This window comes from Myotis myotis, unplaced genomic scaffold, assembly GCF_014108235.1.
Source record: "Myotis myotis isolate mMyoMyo1 unplaced genomic scaffold, mMyoMyo1.p scaffold_m19_p_6, whole genome shotgun sequence".
Taxonomy (NCBI): domain Eukaryota; kingdom Metazoa; phylum Chordata; class Mammalia; order Chiroptera; family Vespertilionidae; genus Myotis; species Myotis myotis.
The window spans coordinates 83,426,577-83,441,401 of NW_023416368.1; the positions used below are offsets into that span (position 1 = coordinate 83,426,577).

Below are 14,825 nucleotides of genomic sequence, written 5' to 3' on the forward strand. Positions count from 1 at the left end.
TGGGGGGGGTCAGAAACTGCTTCCCTAAATTCCTCTCCGACTTCACCAACCTCCCTGCCCAGGCTCAGGGGGCCCAGGATGAAGAAGGTGCCCTTCTCCCCAAGATGTTACAAGTGCCTCTCCTCTAAGAAAGCTCCTAGTGAGGACAGGGACCTGCAGGGTCTGTTCCCAGGGCCCTAGGCAGCCCTTCCTTGGAAGAGCCGAGGAATCTCAAGAGGCTACACTCTCACGGGGTTCAGGGAGCCCGATGGAGCCTCGGGGCCCTGCACTCTCACTCTGAGTGAACCCCTGCTTCATAGAAGCCCCAGTGAAACCAATCTCTAAAACTGAGAGCCCTCTGAGAGTACTCAGATTTCAAGGGGAAATGCAAGGCCCCTGGGATCGGTGGCCCTCCCCCTCCCTGGCTTCCTCCTGGGGCACATGGAGAGGCCAGAAGCCACTGGTGAGTCTGAGCCCAGACCACAGCCCAGCTGGAGTCCCCAGAGCCAGGACCAGGCTGACAATGGGGGATGGAGGTTGGGGCCCGGGAGCAGGGTGTTTGAAGCCAGCAACACCTGCTGGTCCAATGTCACACTCTGAGTGACATTGTTTCATGAGCCTCAGTCTTTACAACTGTCAAGTGGGTACAAAGTTGGGGCCTGCTGGTAAACAACCCAGGTACATGCTCAGCCCCAACATGTACTAGGTGTTTCATTCTGGATTTCCATGATCTTCAGGGAGGTCCCAGGGTTCACAGGGTCTGATCTGATAGCAGGATGAGGTCATGAGTGAGTATCTGATGGAAATTCACCTCTTGAAACTCAGTGAACAAAATTCATCTCGGGGACTTTAATTCCTCAGCCCCTGGCCAGGCATGTTCCAACTGTTCTACCTCCCCCTCCTCCAGCCCAAACCAGAACCATCCTCCAAATAAGAGGAATCTCAGATCCTTGGTGGTCAGGCAGGTTGGGGTTCATCTGCCTGAGAGAAGCTCGAGGCCCCCTACCCAGCCCAGCGGTGGTATCCCAGAAGAGGTTTGGACACCCGGCCCCAGTCACGTCGCAGACTCAGGGAAGGAAGCTCAGAGGTGCCCCGTATCCAGACAAGGCCAGGACCCCTCCAGCCCCTGCTCCCACTCAGGCCCTGGTTGGGGGGTCTCTCTTCCAAGCACCTGAGTCTCCAAACACCCCTGCTGCTGGCTAGACCACATTCAGGCCCATGGGACTCTACACAGCCTCATGGCTGTGCCTCCTCTCACTCACTCTGTTCCAGCCACATGGGCCTCCTCGCTGTTCCCCCAACACAACAGGCACAGTGCTACCTCAGGACCTTTGCATGTGCTACTTCTTTGGCCAGGAATGTTGTTCCTCCAGATAGTCATGTGGCCCTATCCTCACCTCCTTCAGGCCTCACCTCCTCAGCAGGGCCTGCACTGACCCCTGGGCCAATCACCACCCACACTCCTAGCCCCATTCATGTTCTGCCCTTTTCTTGCTTTGTATTTATTTGGGGCACGTATCACCCCCTTACCTTTTAGTTAGTAGCTTAGGGTCTGTCTCTGCCACTAGAACAGCAGCCCCTGGGGAAGGTGATGGTGCCCTTCTGTGTCCCTGGTTCCTAGAACAGCACCTGGCACACTGTAGGTGCTTAGTACCTGTTTGTCGAGTGAGTGAATGAACGAATGTGAAAGATGTTGTTTAATTCTCACATCTTCCCTGAGACGCAGACTCTCCCCTTTTTTGTCACAGAGGCTCAGAGAGGTACAGTGTCTGCTCAGGGTCACACAGCTGGTCATGGAGGGGTATGGAACCTGGGCAGCTGGACCCAGAGCCCATCCTCTCAAGCCCGGAGACGTGGCTGGAAATGTGGCAAGTCCCAAAGGCACCTTGAGGCCAGGATGCAGCTGCTGGCTCAGGGCTTGGTGCCATGGAGGCCAGGGCCCGTCTCCCTCCTTGAAATGGGCCCAGGACTGTGCTGAGAGAAGCAGCTTCTTGTCCCAGGAGCCCTGCCCCCACCCCCAGGAATGGCTGCCTCCCCCACCTCCCAAACTGCACTCAAAGCATGTACACCCCACTTTCCCAGCCCTCACCCCAAACCTGAGTGTACCATGGTTCTCAGAGATGTCATGAAGCTGGGACTGGACTCTGTAAGTTCTCTGGGTCCCCCAAACACCCACTACGTCATAATAACCGTTTCTTGGTGCCTGGTCCTGCCCGGCACTATCTGCGGAAGGGATCTTTTCACCACAGCTTATGTCATTTTCCAGCTTAAAACCCTCAACGGATCCAGACCACGCTCCCTCGCCCCACCCATGAGGCCCTGCAGAGTCTACAGGGAGCTGGTCCCTTCTCGCCCCAACCACTCTGGCCTCCTTGCCTCCTCAGACTCACCACAGAGGCTCGGCACGTGCAGTCCTGCTGCCTGGACCGCTCTTCCTCGCCTCCCCTAGTTCCCTGGCTCTCATCCTTTGATTGCAGTTTCTCTAGGACAGTGGTTCTCAACCTTGGCTGCACATTAGAATCACCCGGGAATCTTTTTAAAATCCTGATTTCTGGGCCTCATCCTCCAGAAATTCTGTTTCTTTGTCATGGGGTGAGGCCACAACATTACTAACAAAGAAACAGGATTTCCGGAGGATGAGGCCCAGAAATCAGGATTTTAAAAAGATTCCCAGGTGATTCTAATGTGCAGCCAAGGTTGAGAACCACTTCGTCTAGGAGGCCCTCCCTGACCTCCCGGGAGAGATGAGGTGCCCCTATTCTGCACTCACTGAACACCAGGTGTTTGTGCTTCTCAGCATTTATGATCCCTGTCATTTCCCATTCAGTCCTGTAATTAATTGACTAGCATCCCTCTTCCTCCCATGAGGCCAGACCTCTGTTTTTCTCCCCAGTGTATCTCCACCCCAGGGCCTGACACAAACTAGGTGCTTGATAAACTCTGTAGAATGAAGGAGGGAGGCATTGAGTTCTGCCATCACGCCCAGGTCCCCATTCTAGTGTTGGGGAGACGGAGACTCACTCACCTGATCCTGGGTTCCTCCCTGCAGAGCCTCCCCCCTCCCTCCAGATTAGGCCCGAGGTTCTCTCAGAGGACATTTTTCAATGTCTGGAGACGTATTTGGTTGTGACGACAGGGCAGGATGCTCCTGGCATCTCCTGGGTCGGGCGGGGATGCTGCCCAACTCTCTCTACTACACAGGACAAAGCAGTGTCAGCCCCAAATGACAATCACGCGTAGAAGAGACCCCTGCTTTAGGGGAACAGCCCACATTCCAGGCTGATTTAGGAAGGCCTGCCCCTCAGGCAGACTTGGCCCCAGTAGCCACTGGAATGGAACTGGTGGTGGTTGTTAAGCCTGGATCTGCGGGTTAGACCTCACCTTGAGCCAGCTGCCACTGTCCTAGCTGTAAAGAGAGTGGTGCTATCAAAAGTCACTGCTCACAGGGTGACAAGGCGACAGAATGGGAGAAAATGTTTGCAAATTCAATATCTGATAAGGAATTAACATCCAGAATATACACTGAGTGGCCAGATTATTATGACCACTTGATGTTTGTAGGCAAATTTGCTATAATTTCGCGCTGAAGTTGTTAGAGGGCCAGACCATTATAAATAGGGAGGCAGGTTGTTTACCACGACAGTAGAAGTGATTTTTTTCTGAAGATGTGGGTAAACAAGGTGATTTAACAGCCTTTGTATGTGGGATATATATACCTTTTAATACTCAACAACAACGTGATATAAAAATGGGCAAAGGACTTGAATAGACATTTCTGCAAGGCAGATACATGAATGGCCAGTGAGCACATGTAGAGAAGCTCAACATCACTAATCATTAGGGAAATGAAATAAAAACTATAAAGAAATGCCATCCCACACTCAGAGGATGGCTACTATAAAAAACCAATCGCCTCAGAAATAGCCAGTGCTGGGGAGGATGTGGAGAAACCATAACCCCCGCGAGGTGCTGGTGGGAATGTAACACTGTGCAGCCACTGTGGGAAACAGTTCAGAGTACCCCACAAAAAATTTAAAAATAGAGCTACAGTATGATCCCCCGATCCCACTTCTGGATATGTATCCAAAAGAACTGAAAGCTGGCTCTTATACACCTGTGTGCACACCTGTCTCTGTAGCAGCATGATTCATCGTAGATCAAATGCAGACGCTACGCAAGTCTCAATGGACAGATGACAGATACACACAATTGGTCCGCCCACACAATGGAATATTACTCAGCCCTAAGAGGAAGGACATTCTGACACCTGCTACAATATGGATGGACCCTGAGGACATTATGCCCAGTGACATAAGCCAGACACAGAAGGACAAACCCTGTAGGTTTGTCCACTTAGAGAAGGTCCCTATGGAAATCAGCTTCATAGAAATAGAAAGTTGAATGGTAGGAGCCAGGGGCTGGGGCAGGGGGATGGGGAGTTAGTGTTTAATGGGGACAGCATTTCAGTTGGGGAAGATGAAAACTTCTGGGGGTGGATGGAGGTGATGGCTGCACAACAGTGTGAATGCGCTTAATACCACTGGTCTGCACACTTAAAAATGGTTAAGCTGGCAAATTTTATGTTGCATGCATTTCACCACAATTTAAAAATTGGATAAAATGAAGAGGGGCGTGGTGCTGGTAGCCATGTCTGGGACAGGGGCTGGCTTGTCTAGGAAGCCTCACAAATGTCCAGCCCCAGTGGCTCCCACCTCCCTCAGGGTAAAAGCCCAAGTCCTCCTTGAGGTTCACTAGGCCCTATACAACCTGCCCATCCCATGGATGCCCCACCTGCTGTCACTCACTCTGCTCCAGCCACATGGCCTCCTCGATGTTTCCCCAACTCACCAGGCCTGCCCCAGGGCCTTTGCACAGACTGTTCCCTCTACCTCATATGCTCTCTCATTTCAATAGCTGCTTGACTGGTTCTTTCTCTCAAGGTCCTTAACCCTCTCTGTAGGAGAGAGTCAATTCATCCACCATAGCTCCTCAGCCTTATGCCTGACTTATACTTGGGGAATGAACCCTTTCCAGGATGAGGGGAGGTTTCTGAGACACAAACATCCAGCCTGTTTGCTCCACATAAACCAGTCATTACCACCCTTGGGGCCCACCTGGGGTGGGTGGGGATGTTCCACCTCCTCTTCCCATCTGAGCAGGACCCAGAGCAGCCGTGGGCAAACTATGGCCCGCGGCCCGATCCGGCCTGTTTGAAATGAATAAAACTATTGAAAAAAAAGACCGTACCCTTTTATGTAATGATGTTTACTTTGAATTTATATTAGTTCACACAAACACTCCATCCATGCTTTTGTTCCGGCCCTCCGGTCCAGTTTAAGAACCCATTGTGGCCCTCGAGTCAAAAAAGTTTGCCCACCCCTGACCCAGAGCCTCCAGGTACCGCTGCAGCCAGATGGTGAACACAAAGTAATTGCTCAGTTAACATTTGAATGAAAGTTCAATATGGAGGCACAAAGAGAGGTAGGTATGGAGAGAGACAGAGAGGAGAGAAGAAAATGGACAGAGAAAGCAGGAAGGGCAGAGAGGGAAGGAGAGAAGGAGAGGAGCAGCAGAGAGAGAGGTGATGGCCACTAACCCAGGAACTACAACCCCACACACGACAGGCTCCAGCAAACCACAGTGGAGGTCTGCCACACTGTCTGCAACAACCATTCACTCTTATCAGCATGGCCACTTGAACCTCACAGCAGTGACACCGGACCCCAACCACCCCCAAATCTTCACAAGAACTGGACCCCACAATAGTCAGACCCCCACCCACAACAGACAGACCACAGGTCTGCATGGCAGCTGGACCACCTCACCACCAGGTCCCAGAGCACAGTTGGGCTCCTCAGTGACAAACCCGAGAGGCAGACCCTAGAAGACCACACAATAGCCAGACCCTCCCTGGTCCCTAAACACCATCTTCTGAGACTACGACCCTCCACACAGTACTCCCTCCACACACGCACTAACGGGTGTAGTCACCTGTTACGACCGACGTAATTAGGTCTTTTTCAGAATTCATGAAGCCCCAGTTTCTCGTTCCATTAGTGATGACAAGGTGACAGCTGGCTGGAAGTCAGCCAACAGCAGCGGTACTGAGTGAAGGCTGGGGACCAAGAGTAGGGACAACGCCCACAGAAATGCAGGGACACGAGAGGCCTGAGGCCTGGTGATGAGAAAGGGCAAGGAGAGAAGAGGGAGGTAGGCCGCAGGGGAAGGTGGACTGTGGGGATAAGGTGGTGAACTGTGTGGGGAGAGGGTTGGCGAACCCCGTGGGGAGAGGGTGAATCTCGGGGTGAAGTGTGAGGTGACCAGCAGGGAGGAGAAGATGAACAGTGGGGAGAAGATAGGTGGCAAGGCAGAATGTGGGTGGTGGAGAGGTGGCTGCAGGAGGGTCCCCAAAATGGAAGTCAGCACTGGGGTCTGAAACCTGATGCTCCCAGGAATGACATCTTGTAGCCTGGACCTGGACCCTCTCCTCCCAGCCAGCCCTCCCTGCCTCTTCCCCAGGGCAACAACCCATCCTTCTCCCTCTCCGGGCAAAGGTTTCAAAGAAGGCAGAACCTAAGGAGAACGAGGACATGTGGGGGGTGGGGGAGGTAGGTCAAGGGGGAGAATCCTATATTCCCCCCCACCCCCCACTCCCTGCCCAGAGAGTGAATGTTGGATGGGACAACAGGGTCAGAGGCAGACAGAGGCAAAGAGAGACACATAGGATGGAAGGCACACAGAGAGACCCTCACCGCCAGAGACCCTCACCGCCAGAGACCCTCACCCCCAGAGACCCTCACCGCCAGAGACCCAGAGAGGGAGAGAGCTAAGGAAGGGAGAGAGAGACAGAGAGGGTGGGAAGCTGTGAGAGTGGAAGAGTCTCAGAGACAGCATGGGAGAGGAAAGGGACATTGTCCAGAGAAATGGAGAGAGGGGCTGAGATGGGCAGGGGAGGTGGTCTGGGTGCAGGGTTCCTGAGGGCCCCCAGTTCACTGAGCCTTGACCAGCTCAGCTGGGCTGTACCTGCATGTGGGGCTCACAGAGCCCTGTGGAGCCACTGATCAGCCTCCTGGTCTGTCCTCCACCTCCTCTGTGGCGGAGGGAGTTACCGCGCTTTCATAAAGGTGACACCCAGCCCCCAGCCAGTTGCTCGTGGCTTTCCCTGCAGGGCTGTCCCCCGGCTGGTGTCTGCCCAGGGAGCAGGTGCTGTGTGTAGGCCCAGTCTTAGGGGTGTCACCAGAGAGCAAACATCCCCACCAGGAGGGCACACAGAGGGTGGTCTAGCCACTGAGAGCCCAAAGTGGAGGTCTGTGCTGGCCAAAGCTATAGCTTCTCATTCCACCCCGCTAAGACTCTTTTAGAAAGATCAGGGGTGAGCGGGGGAAGGCAGGGGGATTTTTCTCTACATGCATGTGAGGACACTGCTGATCACAACCCTCTGTGGCTCAGCACTGGCTCTCAGGTTTTCTCATGCCTTGCCCTGGCTCACCCATTACTCCAGCCTGCCCATCAGAGGAATCTGGGGCACAGAGGCATTCAGTAACATCCCCCCAGGGGAAGAAGATTCAACTGCAGTATGAGTTTTCTGAGTGGACATCAGTAAACTGAAAGGAAAGGCATTCCACACAGGGAACCGCACATGTGAAAGCTCTGAGGTGAGGATGGAGGGGATATGTTGGGGGAACCCTGGAAGGAGGTGGAGGGACATTTTCAGAGCTTGTAGGAAAAATACTGCACATGGTGCCGGGGTGAACAGGCTGCGGGAGCTTGATGGGACCTGGAGGTGGGAAAGAGCCTGAGCCCCACTGCACTTCCTGGGGGGAGGGGGGCGGGGGGGGGTGGGGGTGGGAGGAGGGCAGGCCTGGCCCTATTTGAGGAAGATTCACCTGCAGTGGGTTTTGTGTCCTTGGTTTGGGGACAGCGGCCCCTACTGGGCACTTTGCAGAACTTCACCCTTCATCATGGTTTTATTCAAAATATATTGCCACCCATCCGATCTTCCCAGTGAATTAACTTATTCTTTAATATGACCATATAAGAAATGCAGGTGGGGATATTTTTATTAATGTCTGATATAATAATACTTTATATAAATAACTAGAGGCCCAGTTCACGAATTCGTGCACATTGAAAGGAAATTAATTAGAAGGTGGCCAGCAGGGCAGGACTGGGCGAGATGGGCCTGACACACCCTGGAGTCAACCTCCCATGGTCTCTCTCCGGCCAGCTGCCCCTGGGGTGGTGCCGAGGCTCAAAGGGCATCTGTGGAGTGAGTGGGGTCCCTCTGGCAGGTGGGGTTCCTTGGCCTGGCCTGCGGGGATCGGGCCAAAACCCGCAGTCCGACATCACCTGAGGGGTCCTGGAGTGTGAGAGGGCACTCTGCAAAGTTGCTGTCCCTCCGCAGCTTCTGCGTTGAGTGTCTGCCCCCTGGTGGTGAGTGCACATCATACCTAACAGTTGGTCAGCCAGTCGCTTAGCCTTTTATATATATAGATTTTTTGGTAACTATGTGAATTTTAATAAAAAGGAAATATCTGCAGACAGTACAGTTTAGGAAACCACTAAGTCACATCACTAATGAAAAATCTTGTTTTTTATTCTTTCAAAACATATTGCCATCCCATCCGATTAAAGATAAAATTAATATTATCTTTAATTTTAAAACAAGGAACAATTTTAAAAGAATGAATTTTAAATATCTTACAATGTTATTTCCCAATTACAGTTCAACAAACTCAAAAATAAATTAAAATAATGAAAAAATATTTTTATTTAAATGATATTTATATTTGAAGTAATGTATATTTGAAGTTCATATATGAAGTAATGTTTACGTTTGGCAATTAAAATTATTGCATTTCATGTGTTACAATGCTTCACTGTTTAGTAAACACAAATTTCAAGTGATCACAGAAAAGTACATAATAATAATAATGACAATAATGATAATAATGGTTATAATTTGCTGCCCATGTAACTACTAAGTGTCCAGCACTGTTCTTATAACTTTACACATAATAACCTTCTTTATTACTTACCCAAAGCTGCGAGGCAGGTACTATTATTACCTCATTTCACAAATATGGAAACTGAGGTGCAGAAGATACAAGATAATGGCCTAAGGTCATATAGCAAGGAAGTGATGGAACTGTCTGAACCAAGATTACTCTACCCTGCAAAGCTATCATGTAGAATCAAAGGACAGATAAAGAGCTTCCCAGACAAGAAATAGCTAAAGGAGTTCATCATCACCAGTATTATATGAAATGTTTTTTAATGATTTTTAATGTGTTCAATATTATCCTCTGTTAGTTTCAGGGGCATAGCATTGTGCTTAGATAATCATATATTTTATAAAGTGGTCCCCCCTGATATTTAAAGTACCCACCTGGCCCCATACATAGTTATTATAATATCATTGACTATATTTCCTAAGCTGTCATTCACATCTCCATGACTATTCTATAACTACTCAATTTGTACTCCTTAATCCCTTCCCCTTTTTCACCCAGTCCCCAGCCCCCTCCCCTCTGTCAACTGTCAGTCTGTTGTCTGCATCTATGAGTCTGTTTCTAGTTTGTCCTTTAGATTCTACATATAAGTGAAATCATCATTGTATTTGTCTTCCTCTGTCTGACTTATTTCACTTAGCATGATTTCCTCTCTAAGTCCATCCATGCCATAGCAAAGGAGAAGATTTCATTCATTTTTATGTCTGAGAAGTATTCCTTTGTATACATGTACCATGGCTTTTTTAATCTACTCATCTATTGATGGGCATTTGGTTTGCTTTCATATCTTGGCTATTGTAAATAACGCTGCAATGAACACGGGAGTGCCTATATTAGTGTTTTGGGTTTCTTCAGATATATGCCTACAAGTGAAATTGCTGGGCCATAAAGCAATTTTATTTTTAATTTTTTTTAGGCACTTTCACATTGTTTTGCTTAGTGGTTATACCAATCTGCCTCCCCACCCACAGCGCACTAGGGTCCCCTTTTCTCCACATCTCCATTAACACTTGCTATTTGTTGATTTATTTATGATAGCCATTCTGACAAGTAGTATCTCATTGTGGTTTTGATTTGCATTTCTCTGATGATTAGTGATGATCAACAACTTTTTATATGTCTATTGGCCATCTGTATGTCCTCTTTAGAGAAGTGTCTATTCAGGTCTTCTGCCCACTTTTTAATTGGGTTGTTTGTTTTTCTGCTGTTGAGTTGTACGAGTTCTTTATATATTTTGTATGTCTTCCCATTATCAGTGGTATTTTTTGAAATATCTTCTCCCATTTTGTTGGTTGCCGTTTTGTTTTATTGATTTTTCTCTTTTGCTGAACTGCTGGTTCTTTTAACCTGAGTTATACATTGGATTTAAAATGCTTGCAAGATTTTGTTCCAAGTTTAAGAAAGGATCAAATCTAAATATACATATTAAAAACATAGACAACTCTTTAAAACGTATTAAATACTGTTCCTGACTTTGCTTGTGCAGTTCCCTTCTTGTCACCTCCTTCCCAGGAATATGTCCTTCTTGGTATGAATGATTGAATGAGTGAGTGAATCAACTCAGAAGTTACCGTAACAGAGACTGACTGCCCTCAGAAATCCCCAGATTAAAATATCTTCCACCTGCCCTAGCTGGTTTGGCTCAGTGGATAGAGCGTCGGCCTGTGGACTGAAGGGTCCCAAATTCAATTCCGGCCAAGGGCACATGCCTGGGTTGTGGGCTCGATCCCCAGTAGGGGCATGCAGGAGGCAGCCGATCAATGATTCTCTCTCATCATTGATGTTTCTATCTCTCTTACCCTCTCCCTTCCTCTCTGAAATCAATAAAAAAATTTTTTTAAAAATAAAAATAAAATACCTTCCATCTGTTTCTCTCACATCATCCTCCCTGATGCCTTTGAAGTCCTTCTCACCATTGGTAATTATTTTCACATTTAAAGGTATTTATATTCATATTTATATTTTAATTATAGCTATTTTTAATATTGTTGTTTTTCCTGCTGGACTGGGAATGCTTGCTTTGTTTTCTATTGTTTAATTTTATGTTTTAAACTGATATCAGTAAAATCATCTTTCTTATGGTGTATAGTACTTGGAATTTTATTCCACGTATATTTTTATGGGATATGGGGAGATAGAACACTATTTAAATTTTTTGGCACCTTCAAAGTCATTGCTCTGATATCAGGATACAGAGTAGTTCCACCCCCACCCCACCCCCCCAAAAAAACTTCCTTGTACTAAAACTTTGTAGTCACAGAAAATGACTACTTTATTCTTTTGCTTACTGCTCTATTGCCAGCGCTTAAAACAATAACTTGCATAGAGTAGACACTGGCAAATATTTGTTGAATGAATGATTGAATGAGTGAGTGAATCAAATATTCGTTGATGCCAACAAATATTGGAAGTTGATATTGTAAAGGCTACCAGGACAAACCTCTTCTGGAGTTGCGGCCTTAACTTCTTAACACTAAACCAGACAGAAATAGTTTGGCTGACAGAATCTTAAGAGATTTTTATTAGCACTAGGCATCTGTCATTGCACAGAGGAGGGAGGGAGCTAAAGAACTGGATAAGAGAGAAAGGTTTTCCCAAAATTCTGTGAGCCCCCAAATTCGAATAGTTTTCCAGGCCTCTGGCCATTCCAACCCTCTCCTGTCAGCACATTAACTACTTGCAGGCATCTGGCAGGAGACCAGGGAACTTACCTGGTCAGCTTTCACCCAATAAAAATCTCTTACCATAATCATGGGGTGGGTACCCATGGCAAGCACCAATACTCTTAGATTCTGGATTTTAGTCACCAGAATATCCACCAGAAAGCTTTGTGGAGTTTTTTTTTTAAACCAACAACAGGGCCAGGTCTGGAGTTCTCATTGTTTAACTGAGAAAGTCTAATGTAATCCTCCCAGGAAGGAAAGTATATTAAAGCATATTATAAAGTATATTAAGCATAAGTAAATTAAATATATGATTATTCTGCTTAAGATGATGTCACCTTCTTAGCACCATTTGAAAATTTCTGACCTCATTGAAAGTCACTGCACTTTCCATTTTAGTTGTAAATATCCATATGAGTATGAGGATTACTTCACAATAGACATAAGTATAATTTATTGCCTTCACGGGGACTTTAGAATAAGGAAATGAAACTAGTGCAAAGAAACCTAAAATGGTGTGTGGCACAAGATGTACTCAAAATGAATAGCTCTCGTTTCTGTCATAAGCAGTGCTACTACTTAAATGCATCCCACACAAATATGTAGTGATTGAGACATGCCTCAGCTTCCCTCTGATTTAGAGAATCAAGACTCAGTAGATTGGTATCACCCTTCCTATCCTTGCCTATGAAGTTATGTGCCATCAGGTGGTGGTTCCCTCCCTCCCCCCTTCCAGATTCTCTCAAGTGTTCCTGCTACATTCTATCCTTTCCTTCATGTATATATTCCATTCTATTATAACTAGAGGCCCGGTGCATGACATTTGTGCACTGGGGTGTAGGGGGGATCCCTCAGCCCAGCCTGCACCCTCTCTCAGTCCTGGACCCCTCAGGGGATGTCCACCTGCCTCTGAGGCGGGTGAGGCTCCCGCCACCGCCGCTGCACTTACCAGCCATGAGCCTGGCTTCTGAGCGGTGCTCCACCTGGGGAAGTGCACTGACCACCAGGAGGCAGCTCCTGCATTGAGCGTCTGCCCCCTGGTGGTCAGTGCATGTCATAGTGACCGGTAGTTCTGCCGTTCACTCAATTTGCATATTAGCCTTTTATTATATAAGATTCCATCTAATGTCTTCTTCCACACTCAATTATTGGGATCTTCCAAGCTATAGGTCATGTGTCTCTCCTGCTCATCACACGATGGCCAGCACCTACATCAAGCTCATAATAGGTACCCAATAGCATTTGCTGAGTGCTAAATGGATTCTGAACCATGGTAAATCCAATCTGGGAGAACTAGACTGATTCTTCTGGAAATATAGCATAAGACATACACAAAAGGACGCTTATTGGTCTCACTAATTGGGAAAATAGTGACAGGGTCATCTTGAGGTTTCCTTTTAATCTTCTGCAATTTAAAATTCAAAGTGGTTACTCTCCCAACTCAAAAATTCCAGATTTTTGCCCAAGAATCCAGATGTTTGCATCTTATTACCCAGAAACTCCCAGATGTCCTGGTGGTTAGGAAGATGAGGTAATTTTTCTATTGATGAGCTTCCTCAGTGCCCCGTTTATGTCTCTGTTTCTCAGGCTGTAGATAAAGGGGTTCAGCATGGGGGTGACTACAGTGTACATTACAGCAGAGGCTTTCTCCTTGACAGCTGTGCGGACTGATGAAGGACACAAATAGACCCCTATGGTAGTCCCATAAAAGAGGGCAACCACAGACAGGTGGGAGCTGCAGGTGGAAAAGGCTTTCTTCCTGCCACCTGCCGAGGGAACCTGCATGATGGCCACTATGATGCGAGCATAGGAAGCCAGGATGCAGATGAAAGGTGTGGCTATCACCATCCCGGCCACAATGAGCACAAAGATCTTGTTCACAGAAGTGTCAGTGCAAGAAAGTCTGAGAAGGGGCTTGAGGTCACAGAAGTAGTGAGGAATCTTGTTGCCACAGAAAACCAGGTGCACCATCAGGAGGATGTGTGTGAGAGAGATAAAGTAGGAAAACACCCACGGACCACCAGCCAGCAGGCCACAAAGGCGCGGGCTCATGATGGTGGCATAGTGTAAGGGGTGACATATAGCCACAAACCTGTCATAAGCCATCACTGCAATTAAGACACTGTCAACGATGCCAAAAAAATGGAAAAAGTACATTTGGGTCAGGCAGCAAGGATAGGAGATAAATTTGCTCTTAGTTTGAATGTTCACCAGCATCTTGGGGACAGTGTTGGTGGCCAGGCCAAAATCAACCAAGGACAAGTTGGCTAAGAAGAAGTACATGGGAGTGTGGAGGTGGGAGTCTGAGTTGATGGCCAGGATGATCAACAGGTTCCCCACGACCGTGATCACATACATGCCAAGGAACAGAGCAAAGAGGAGAGGCTCTATTTCTGTCTTTTCTGAAAGTCCTAGAAGGATGAATTCGGATATACTGGTTTGGTTCCTTGGTTCCATGGGTATAATTCCTCTGGAAGTATTGAAAGGGGGAAGTTAGGTGAACGCTATAGAGATGATTTTGGAAAATTAGATGAGATTACACCCAATTGCCCATCTTGGTTAATTATATCAATTTATGTATTTGTTGCATCGTAGACTATGGATGAAGTGTTTAAAGCAACTCATACGTCAAAACGTGGTTCCAAGATGCTTCCCTAAACATTCCTGTTTCAGACAAAGATTGAGAGAGTGTATCATGCAAGAAACCTTGCTGAAGATAAAAACTAGTAAAGATTTACTTTAGGATAAAACCAATTAAATCCAGACAAGAGTGATATCCAAGAAGCAACGAGCAGTCAAGAAACTGGTATATCTGTAGAAAAATTTAAGCAAACCATTGAGTTTCAAAATAGTTAATAATTGTAGTGAGACTGTGCATGTAAACAAGATATATCAAAATATGAGGCAGAAATTATATTAAGACGAGGAGGGGAATAGAATAAAAGTTGTAAGATTCTTGCATTGAGTTGCAAAATAATAGAGATAGTGAATATTTTGCACTTTCTATTTAAGCATACATGATTAAAGCTTAGGTGTAACCGCTGAAAATAATGGGTACAAAACATATGACTTCTAAATTGTAATAGGGGCGCAACAGAAATAAAGGGATTTTAATCAAACCACTTTCAGTAAAGAAGACATAAGAAGCAAATAAAAACCACAAATTATAGGA

General features: G+C 47.1%; 1 protein-coding gene across 1 annotated transcript; it reads right to left on the reverse strand.

Annotated features, from left to right (window-relative positions):
- Positions 1–13,171: 13,171 nt before the first annotated feature.
- LOC118657567 (olfactory receptor 24) lies at positions 13,172–14,110 on the reverse strand. The gene has a single exon (XM_036311683.1). It carries the CDS (start codon positions 14,108–14,110, stop codon positions 13,172–13,174), a length of 939 nt encoding a protein of 312 aa, XP_036167576.1.
- Positions 14,111–14,825: the final 715 nt, after the last annotated feature.